Source organism: Brachionichthys hirsutus, chromosome 5 (assembly GCF_040956055.1).
Source record: "Brachionichthys hirsutus isolate HB-005 chromosome 5, CSIRO-AGI_Bhir_v1, whole genome shotgun sequence".
Lineage (NCBI taxonomy): Eukaryota > Metazoa > Chordata > Actinopteri > Lophiiformes > Brachionichthyidae > Brachionichthys > Brachionichthys hirsutus.
The window spans coordinates 4,366,390-4,377,109 of record NC_090901.1 but is presented as its reverse complement, the minus strand read 5'-3'; the positions used below and the strand labels follow the sequence as shown (position 1 = coordinate 4,377,109).

Genomic DNA, 10,720 nt, shown 5'->3' with positions numbered 1-10,720 from the left:
AAGTGCCCTATGATATTCCGAAGTCATCTCGTCGTTGAATTTGTGCAAGCAGAAGAAAGTAAAGGAAATCTGTGACAGCATTAAATGCAGCTTATTCAATGTGAAACACAAACAGCAAACGAGATCCTAAATATACGTTGTGAGAAATGAAATATTGAGCAGATGCAATGAATACACGAAAGAAATTGCTCTAAACGATCCAGGTTGAACCTTTAACTCCTCAGAGACCTGCTCTCACATTCAAAACTCCTCGTTTCAGAGGGTCGGGAATGATAGCATGGCTGACGATGCTTTTGCAAACAGGTCTAGATTCCCATTCCCAGATAAAGCATAAAAATGTTTGTTTTCTAAGCAAGTCCGCCTGTGAGGAATATTGGTGCGTAACCGGAAGAAGTGGAGATGCTGAAACACGCATCCAACATTCTTATTCGTTATTGCATTCAAATACCACGTTAACAGATTGAATTCAGCCACTTCACATCTGATACAAACAACACAAACTCAAAAAACCTCATTGTGTGAGGGGCGAGCCGTGAACTGACGTCACCACCAGGTAAATGCAGGTCATGCTGCCACCTGGGGGACAACGAGTGTAAATACGCACAGGCAGGTAATAAATCAGCATAAATCAAGGGTTAAAAAAAACAAAAATAAACTTAAGCATTAATGCTTAGAAGGGCCATTTTTGAGAATAAATAACATTTTATTCGAATGAAGTTATGATAAAGTCAGATGACAAGGTCACTTTTAGAGATCAATGTTAATTAATTATGTCCTATTAAGTAAATTCAGTGTACTTTACCCTTTTTAAGAGCAAATGTATATCGGTGCGAGAGATTTAAGAGTTTATGTGGCACTAAATATGAAATAGCCTGTCAATATACCAACTGCCATTCATTACAAAAAAATAATAATACTTGATATTTATATAAATTGAAATAATCAACAGCAATGGTTGACACACCGTTAGGTGTGAGGGCTCAACTGGTTTGTCTCTTATTCTGTTATTAGGATTATATCTGAAATCTGAGTTTTAAGAAACAATATACTCTGAAACAGCCTTAAATAATTCACAAGCTGTTTAAGGAAGTGCTGATCTAACAGAGGTTCGAGTTCTCGGTCCGAGTTTTGATGACGAGTCTTTCCGTGTAAACTGGAATGATGTGCTCTGTTAAGCAACAATCCGGAGGCTCTTGGGAATTTTAAGTTTCAGCATAAGTGATTCAAGTTCAGCTTGTAGCTGAATGGCAATGTGGAAAAAATACATAGAAAAATATTTCAGTAAACAATTTTAAGACACTTGTGAAGGGGACTGGAGGACGGAGGAGACAAAAGGAAACAAAATAGGAATTCTAAAGAAATCAAGAGTAGAAAAACCAAACAATGATTCCTTCAATGGATGTAAAATTGCTGAACATTGAAAGATCACAGCCATGCTTATAGAATACTGATTTGGAATGTGAGAGTGTAGCTTGGCACTGAAGGTGGATCAGCCGTGTGCAAAGCGTAAAACGCTAGAGCACAAAAAACAAATAAGGCATCTGAGAGATGGCAGGAATACTGACAAAAGCCCATTCGGCCTGCGACGCCTTGAGTTTTCACTCGGAATGGATTGAAAGTTGGTCGATCCAGCTCCGACTCTGAGAGGAAATAAAAACATCCCTTAACAACACAACCGGAGTGTGATGATGAGGCTCTCTTCATCTTTACACGGCAGCCTAAAGGCTGGGGAAATGCGAGACAGGATGAAGTCAGTTGTCCTCCTCATCGTCACTGACGAAGCTCCGTCTGTCCTGACTCGTCTCCCTCTCCCTGAGGAAGGTCTGTCTGATGGCCTCCAGCTCCGTCAGCTCCAGGCGGACCTTCTCCAAGTGGAAGGCGCGGCGATTGTGGATCTGTCGCATGGGGAAAGGGTTCATGTCCACGAAGGCGACGTTCATGAGTTTCCTGGAGGGAAACAATAATGGAGAGATTTTATTCTGCCAGATCCTTTTACCCTTCTTTTATACATATTTGCCTTTAGCTACTATTTGTGTACAACAACTAGAAATACTCACATCTATAATGTTAGAATGATCACTATTGATCAGATTCATTAAGATCTCCGAATCGACAATCAGAGGATGTGAGAGAAGATGACCTCCACCACGTGATTTATGTTTTCACCTGCAGCCAACTGTTTTACTTTTTATGGCTCGGTTGGTTGGATACTTTATTAGCAGGATTACAGTATGTTTTTGGTTATAGTTAGAAAGACGTGGGAGAATGCTCTTTGCTCTTCAGTGCTGCAGACACGCCATCCTCGGGAATTTAATTTTGCATGCGGAGCAACAAGCGTTAAAACAAACTACGGCGGCCACCTTGAATCCAGGACGGTGCGCGTGAAGCATCGGAGGTATTTGAAGATGGCTGTGGAATCCTGCAGCTTGAAGAACTCCTCCTCTTTGTACTTGAAGAGGGCAAGTGCGCAACGGAATACGATCTGTGGAAAAAAATAATCGAGGTGAGACGAAAACAACATTTGTATTTGCAACACGACACTTTGAGATGATGAGCTGGTTTTATATGGGTAACGTCATCACAGCGGTTTAGGCCCGACAGACCAATAAACTGAAACGGGTAGAAACTTGCTCAAGAGACGTTCCATCCGAACCTGGAATCAAATTTAAAGTCAGACTAAAATGCAGAGATTTGTAAAAAATCGAATTCATCGCTTTTCATCGGAACCGTTCGAACACCTCACACACATCAACCGGGCTGTGTGAGATTGGGGGGGGGGGGGGGGGGGGGGGGGGTCTCACGGTTTCTCTCTTACCTTTGGACCCTCGTACAGAAAAGCATCCCAGATCTTGAAGAGGATGTCGCTCACCACGCTGTCCACAAACACCACCAGGAACCAGTTGAAGGTGATGAGGGTGAAGTCGACCTTGTGCTGCTCGAAGTGGGCATGAAGGCGGGGCAGCTTCTCGCTCATCAGGTCCTTGAATACGCGCTGGTCAACCTGTGCAGGTACGGCAAGAATATATGAATACACTCACGGGATTCAAGAAAATATCAAGATTTCACCCTGAAAACACCCAATGAATCCAAAAGGACTTCTCGTGCAACAAACGCAACTCGGTGGAAAGACAAGGAGAAAATGGCTTGGGTGGGGCATCATGACCGGTAGCACGCCGCTGGCATGCTGGAGGCGGGGGCCTTGACAATAAAAAGGTTCATTTGAAGGAGTGGAGAATGCTCAACATTCTGCTCAAGGGTTATTGTAGCCCAAAGAACAACAACAGACTGCCCGATCCCCGGCCAATCATGTGCAGCGACCCAGAATCAAGATAAAGGCGCCGCCCGCTACGCTTCAGAAACAGGTTACGACTGGCTAAAAGTACAGCATGGCGGATGCACATCCGCCATCCTTGAAAAACCCGTTAAAGACCAGCGTGTTTGGTCGAGAGGGGCAGCGTGGACGTCCTCCGCAGGCTCGGCAACAGCCCTGCCTGAAGCCGAGGCCACTATCCCGAGCACATTTGCAAATGAACGTTGTTTAAAATCAATAAATCCTACAGCCTTTATTTTTTATACAGGAGTATAAGTCCGTCACGCTTTTTACTGGGCTGTGGTTGTAATGGCCCGTCTTGAGCAGAAGCTCCAGTCAGTCACATGAATATAACATCGCTGACGCCGCAGAAAGCTGTAAACTCAGGTGACGAGGCGGAACAACCTCCGAGCCCGTTTTACCTGCGAGCCGAGCAGAGTCTTGGTGTAGTAGTCTCTCGGCATGAACACCTCCACGATGGCTATGAGGCTCCAGAAGGCATCCTCTTGCTCCAGGTACAGCAGGGCAATGGCTGCCAGCCTGCAGGAAATGCATGCCAACCATTGGCCACGTAGCGTAAAAAGGTGTTATTTAAAAGAGAGAGAAGCCGAGGCTCACCGGTTGAGTCCCTGACAGTAGCCGATGTCTGGATTCCTCCAGGAGAAGGCCATCAGAACGTTCCTCAGCTTCTGGATGCCGCCGGCGCTCGGCGAGGCGTAGTGCTTGTTGTTGGGCAGAGTGCGCAGCAAGTCGAGCTCGATCTGCTTCGAGGCCGGGTTGGGCTTGTCCCGGGCCACGTTTAGCAGGGTCTCGTAATAATCGGGCGCCAGGTGGTTCCGAAACTTCTTGACGTGAAAGGAGACGCACCAGCGCCACACCTGGGAGCGGTGCTCGTGAGGCACGCCACAGCGAATCAGGGCTTTGAGTTCGGGCGAGCGGACCAGGTCTCTGTTCATGGTGCTGGCCAGGTAGTTCTCCCACTTCACCCCGATGGACACCTCCTGATCCGTCATGGACAGGGACTTCAGCTCCAGAGCTCTCACCTTCGCAACCAGCTTCTCCTCCTCTTCCTCCTCCTCGGGGACCGTCTTGAAGCCATAGGCATCGTACTCGCTATGGATCAATCGAGGCAGAGGAAAAGGCACCATTAATCCAAGCATGTGTAACTACTTACAAACATTAAACAAGTTCAGGGGTTCCTCTCGTCGTCTGAACCTGGCTGGAGCCGACTTGGATGAGCCTCAACTGGCAGGTTTGAGCACGCACGGAAGTCCAGCAAGTTCTTCCAGTCGAGGAAAAAAAATAAAGTGCAGCTACGCAGCTTTCAGTTTAAACGAAAGCCCTGAAGCAAACAGAGCCCCACCTGACGGTGTTGGGTTTAAAGATGGGGTGAGCCTGCTGCTCGGAGCTCTCCACCTCCAGAGCGTCCTCCAACAGTCTGGAGATGACCTCGCGGGCCGGGTTCTGCTCCGAGGACGAACACACCGGGGTCTTCACCTCTTGGAGAAGCACCAGGTACTTACACTCCACCTGACACAGCTTGGCCTCCAGGGCCGTGCACTGCAGGCAAAAGGCAGAAGGGAAAACGTTGGCTTCAATTTCGTTAGAAAAAGAACGATTTTTAATGTGACGGAACACCTGCCGAGTTAAAACGGGACTTCCCCTAAAAGACTGACTTCCTGTTTCTAGACCTTGGCAAATACCCCAGTCACGCAAACAAACACGACGCGCTACCTTCGCTTCTAAAGCCTTTTCTCGGTCCTCAGAATTCCGGCGCAACATCGTCAGCTCCAGGATCTCCTTGTTCAGGAACTTGTTCTGGGATTTGTAGCCTTGGAGACTGTCCTGAAATTAAAGAAGCATGTTCACTTTAAAAATCGCCCACGAGTGCAGGAAGTTCGGACGCGCTACGAAACATCAATAAAGCAAACTCACAATATATCTGACGTTAAATCCGATCCGTTTCATTGATCTTTGTAGACAGAAGTTCATTTAAGAAAGTTGGGAAAGGAGCGACAAAGACTGGAACCATTGTGTAATGTTCAAAAACACCAGATTGAGTCAATCCGAGGGTAAAGAAAGGAAATCCCCCCCACCCTGACTACTCATGCATTTATGCACGATGACTGATCAGTGGGGTGTAATGAATGATGAAGCTGCATCCTACAGCCTCACAGTGAGAGTCTGCTTTACGAAGGCAGCCCGGAATAGTTACCCACTAAAAAGGTGAGGTTTGTTTAGATGAGAAACAAACAAGAATGGTCGACTTCCACTTCCAATATGTCTCCTTCTAAATGCTCAGTGAGTATTAAACGTAAAGGTGATGCAACACTGCAGGAAACAAAAACCTGACACCCACTTCCTGGAAGCACGCCGCAGGCCTCGAATTCAGAAACAAACTCGAAAAGCACCCGGAGAGCGCAGACCTCAGCCAAGCAGCTCATTCCCCTTCCTAACTGGGTTTACACCGTCCACACGTTGATCTGGATCAGACATGGGCAAACTAAGGCCCGGGGGCCATATGCGGCCCGTTGGTCTTTTTAATCCGGCCCGCCAAACTATATCATTAAATAAAATTGTATTATAATTAAACGTCATTCATTTTACCTTTTCCCTGTAATGCTACCTGTAAAAGGCCAAATCCTTTAATGCTATAGCTTTCATGTGTCATTTATATTAGCTCACACAAATACTCCATCCATCTGTTCTTGGTCCGGCACATCTGTCAAATTTTAGAACCCATTGTGGCCCGTGAGTCAAAAACTTTGCCCACCCCTGATCTGGATCGTCATCAGAAAGGTTCTAAATTGTTCTTGGCATCTTTATACACCAACCATGAAAAGTAAAAGTGAATCAGAGTTGATTTTTAAATCCTTAAATGGAGTTTCCAACGTTCACATTTACTATCTTTCAGATCCAGATGAAAGAGGACCCCACCCTGCATGACGGTGTCAGAAAACACTAAAGTTCATCAGTTTGAACGTGAAATATCTTGTCTTGTATCCAATTACATTCACAATGTGAAACTGGACAATTCTTTTGAAGCCCCTCCCTCTTTACCTTGAGGATGTCCACCTCCTGCTGGTCTTTGCTGGGAGTTGGGGAACCGCCGTCACTCGCGTTGCAGCTCTGCTCGGCGCTCTGCTGCGACAGCTTGATGATGACTTCATCTTTGGCCTGGATGGTCTCCATCAGCATCCCCAGCTGCTCGTTTATCTCGCCCACCTTTATTTTCAGCCCCTTCAGTTCTTGTTGGAGACTGTCCTTCTCCAGGGCAAGACGCTCCATGTGGCCGCACAGGGACTGGACCTGTCCGTCCCTTTCCTGGAGCAGGGCGTCCAGCTTTGTGACCTCTTCCTGGGTTACAGCCCGGGTCTGGTCTGAAGCCACAGAAGCGTCCGGAGCTGGATGGTGGACCCCCTGCCAGTCGCACTGGGAGGTTCTCAGAGTCTGCTGCAGGAGTCTCACCAGCTCCTGCATGAGGAAACAGAATTTATTACAACCTACATGGTCAGAATTATTGGGTAACAAAATAAAAGCTGCAATAAACGTTCCTCTTTCTGTCCTTCAGTCCAGTCAATAAAGGCTACGCTCTTCATGGACACGAATGGCTGCCGTGTTTAATATTGTGAAATTATCTACCTCCGCCAAGGAGGTTCTGTTTTTGACCCCATTTGTCTGCTTGTTAGCAGGATTACGGGAAAAACTGATTAAAAGAAATCTGAAGATGGGTCTTGGTCTAACTTGGATCCCATTAAATTTTCAGAGCGATCCAGATACAAATAAAATCCAGATTTACGTATAATCGAGGCTCTCTCAAAGGTCTGTGCTCTCCGAGTGCTTTTCAAGTCACGTTGTGCATCGTACATTAAACACTGATAGAGTCCTGAGGAGAACTTCTTGTTTAACCATGACTCATCATTTCTGTTTTCCTGTAAGCGTGGGACCAGAAGGAGTCCTCCAGAACTGTCGAGGAGTCAGAACCTACAAAACCGGGCGTCTCCGCCGAATGACATAAACACTTACATACAATTCAAAAGCCAGAGTTTAAGAAGTAGTCAGGGAAGTATGTTTGGTCTGACCCTCGGAGGAGAACCAGACCAAACGTCAGCAGCACCTTCTGGCTGGCCAGCTCTTCTCGGAGCTCGGTCTGAGCCTGCTGCAGGTGGCCCAGCTCCTCCTGGTGGCTCTGGAGACGAGGCTGCACCTCCAGAGGCTTGCCTCCGTTAGACTCCAACGGGAGGCTCTCCGCGCTCCGCCTGGACCTCCCGGAGCCCATCGCGTCTCGGAGCAGAGGCCTCTTGGGCCGCGACGAGTTGCGCACAAAGTCGAAAGCAAACGATGACCCGAAGGAATCTGAGAAAACCGGGAACGGAACTTGTGATTTCTAACCTGAGGAATTGTAATTACAGGTCCGGGAAATGAACACGATTAACTAATTAAAAAAAAACGAGAACAGGCAAAATAAAACAATAATAATGGATCGTTCATGAGCAGCGTAGTTAAACACAGAGAGCATTGAACCCTGCGGGACGGGGGGGGACGGGGACATACGTCTGTGTGTTTCTGGATGATCCTTTAGCGGAGCGTCCACCAGCTCCCAGTCCTCGGCGCCGCTGCTGCCAGTGTAAAACACGCTGCGCCTGCTTTCGCCTCCTCTACCTGGCCGCAGGTAAGACATGGAGTTCCTGACGAAATGAAAAGCAGTCGAGAGGGTGAATAAAAAAAAAAAAAACATGCGGCGCTTCGGTGTTACGAATGCTTTATCAATGAATTCCACACATTTGAATAGATGTGTTGTGTGGCTGGGGGGGGGCAGCTGATAGTTGTATACTATATATGCATGTATAGTATACATATTCATTCAGGATTACCTGAGTTCTGTACCAAAGTTTCTGAGGGAAAAGTTGAGAGTGTTCGTGGAAGCGGCGTTGGGCCCTCGGGCCGACTGCGCCCCCACCAACGCCCCGCCGTCGGTTTCCGTCTCCATGGCGAAGTGGCTGCGCACGTTCTCCATGCTGTCGCTTAGCTTCTCACAGAGGAACGCACCTGAGAGGCAAAACACAAACCCCACCAGAATAAAAGGATCGTTCCACTATTCCAGCTTTAATCCAAGCAGCTAATTTGTTCCAAGTCTGCCCAGGCCTGTGTGGGATTTGAACCCGCATCCTTTAACACGGTGTTGCCGGGCCATGCAGAGTCGTGTACGTATGTGCGTGTATTGCCTTCCTCACAGCCAGAGGGGGAAACTATAGGAGATGAAAAAGCCTCACTAATGTTGATCATTAATATACAATATTTTAGGAAAGAAAGTGTTGTTTTAAGTCGACAACAAAAACACAGATTATAAAAAAAGAAGAAGAGCAGAGTCAGGGAATGTGAGCAGGAAAAGAGCCAAGTTCACTTCAGCCCCTTTAAGAACCAGAAAACAAAAAAGGTCCTTGAAGAATAAACGGTTTTATTGTTACGACATTTAGAGTTAGAAACATTCCAGGTCAGAAACATCGACCCTGGACCGGAACACATACGACGATGACCTTTTCTGCGTTAAAGTGAACACATCTCCGATCAGATTTCTTTGAAGGACGCTTTCATCCGGCCCCGCCCACATCCTATTTGTGCAGGAGTTTTTCCGAACAACAAGGATTCGGCCGGACTTTGCTTCATCAGGCATCGGCTTTGCGTGCACCTTTCCTACCGTTGTCTTTGCCCACCAGACCCATGGGGGGGTGAGCCAGGGTGGGGGAGGACCAGCTGTCTCTGTGACCGGAGCCGATGGCGTTGCTGTACTCCCAGCGTTTCTGTTGCAACTGCTGCAGCCAGTAATGCATCGCCTGCTTGGTGGGGGCCTGGAAGCACACGCACGCACACACACACACACACACACACACACACACACACGCGCACGCACACGCACACACACACACACCTTCAGAGACCAAGCTTAAAACAACAACACACTGCCCAACGCCTGCAGGTTTCAGTCTCACTTCCAGATGTTTGGTCTGACAGACTCGAGGTTGAGGCCAGAGGCACCTGTCCCGATCACGTGACCCTCTGCAAAGGTGTCACGTGGTCTGTAGAACTCATCCTGTAAACACCGATCAATGGCCCGATCCCCGCCCCCGTCCAACTCGAACCTATCTCCGCCAGCTCCCCCCCCCCGCATACCTTCAGCAGGAACTCCTTCCCCGCGGTGCGGATCTCGAACTGACCCTCCTCCGCCTCCACGTCGTAGCTGAAACACGCGTCGCCCACCTCGATGTGTCCGAGCGGCAGCGCGTCGTGGGGGGTCCTGAAGCAGTACAAGTAGCACTTCCTCGGGTCGTACACGAACCACCTCGGCTTGTAGCCCCTCAGGGGCCCCTTCCCGGACAGTTTGTTCAAGTAGCCGCACAGTTTGGAGACCTGCTCGGCCTCGGCCACGTCCACGTCCACGGGCCGAGCGTCCACGAGCCGCGGGGCCGCGGAGGAGCCGTCCTCCCCTCCGTGCATCTTTCTCCGCGGAGTTTCTGAGTTAGTTCTTCGTGCACAGACGCCCCAGATTCCGTCCGCATGACTTGCTGCCTGCCTCCTTCGCAGAGGAGCATGGGAGATGTATTTTTTTTTTACTAGACGCGTGACGTCACTGACGTGGTGTGCCTGTGTGCGTGTGTGTGTGTGTGTGTGTGTGTGTGCGTGTGTGTGAACGCGTACAAAGTTTAATCCGTTCCAAGCAGAAGTAAAAAGGTTGGAGGGAATCAGGTCGGCGTTTATTTTATGAAACAGCTGCAACCGGATTAAAGTGATTCCGACCATGTGGAGAAGGAAAACAAAGCGGGGGGGGGGGGGGGGGGGGGGGGGGGGTATTGCAGGACTGAATATATTCTGATGGTAAACTCACCTCTGTTAAATTAAATACAATGAATATACTAAAAAACAACTCTTCTAACAGGTGGCCTCATGCATCGCTTGTCCTCAGACTGTTGGAAGAGGTGTTTGAACCTGCAGAGACCCCCCCCCCCCAGAATAAAACCCAGAACCTTCTTGCTGCGAGACTTCAGTGACGATCCCTGCCTCATTTTAAAGTTCTGTAAAGTTCTGCTATAAAGTTATAGCTTTAAAACCAATGTAGGGAAGCAAAAAGTTTCATATTTGTGGTTCTGGTGACAAACTGTCCTCCGAGCTCGGTATGACGCGCACACGTTTCTGGTTAGAGCTATTGTTTCTCCCCCCGTTGGGAGTTCCTACTGGAAACAAAAGAGGCGATTCAAGATGTCCGCCTCACATATGGAGGGAATGAGACATTATTTATGAAAGCCTGAAAGCAAGGCTTGTAGGAAAGGCCCCGTTTGTTTACAGCCTGTAAAAACTCCGCGCACAGCAGAGTCTTATCGGATATTTCCATCCTTTCCATTTCCATTCTGCCCG

General features: G+C 48.2%; 1 protein-coding gene across 1 annotated transcript; it reads right to left on the bottom strand.

The window, feature by feature from the left end:
* Positions 1-1,733: 1,733 nt before the first annotated feature.
* On the bottom strand, positions 1,734-9,805 carry tbc1d2b (TBC1 domain family, member 2B). Its single transcript, XM_068739349.1, has 13 exons — positions 9,482-9,805; positions 9,009-9,159; positions 8,185-8,359; positions 7,865-7,998; positions 7,428-7,666; positions 6,371-6,784; positions 5,045-5,155; positions 4,674-4,870; positions 3,929-4,423; positions 3,733-3,850; positions 2,816-3,001; positions 2,361-2,482; positions 1,734-1,947 (listed from the first exon to the last, which is right to left on the bottom strand). The coding sequence occupies exons 1-13, from the start codon at positions 9,803-9,805 to the stop codon at positions 1,752-1,754; spliced, it is 2,862 nt and encodes a 953-aa protein (XP_068595450.1). The 3' UTR covers positions 1,734-1,751.
* Positions 9,806-10,720: the final 915 nt, after the last annotated feature.

Excerpts from the sequence above, each read along its gene's own strand:
- tbc1d2b (XM_068739349.1), bottom strand. The coding sequence starts at position 9,805 with ATGCACGGAGGGGAGGACGGCTCCTCCGCGGCCCCGCGGCTCGTGGAC. Across the intron at positions 7,667-7,864 it reads TCATCCAGAAACACACAGAC|ATTCCTTCGGGTCATCGTTT; the intron begins GTATGTCCCCGT and ends CGGTTTTCTCAG. Across the intron at positions 4,424-4,673 it reads TTTAAACCCAACACCGTCAG|CGAGTACGATGCCTATGGCT; the intron begins GTGGGGCTCTGT and ends ATTGATCCATAG.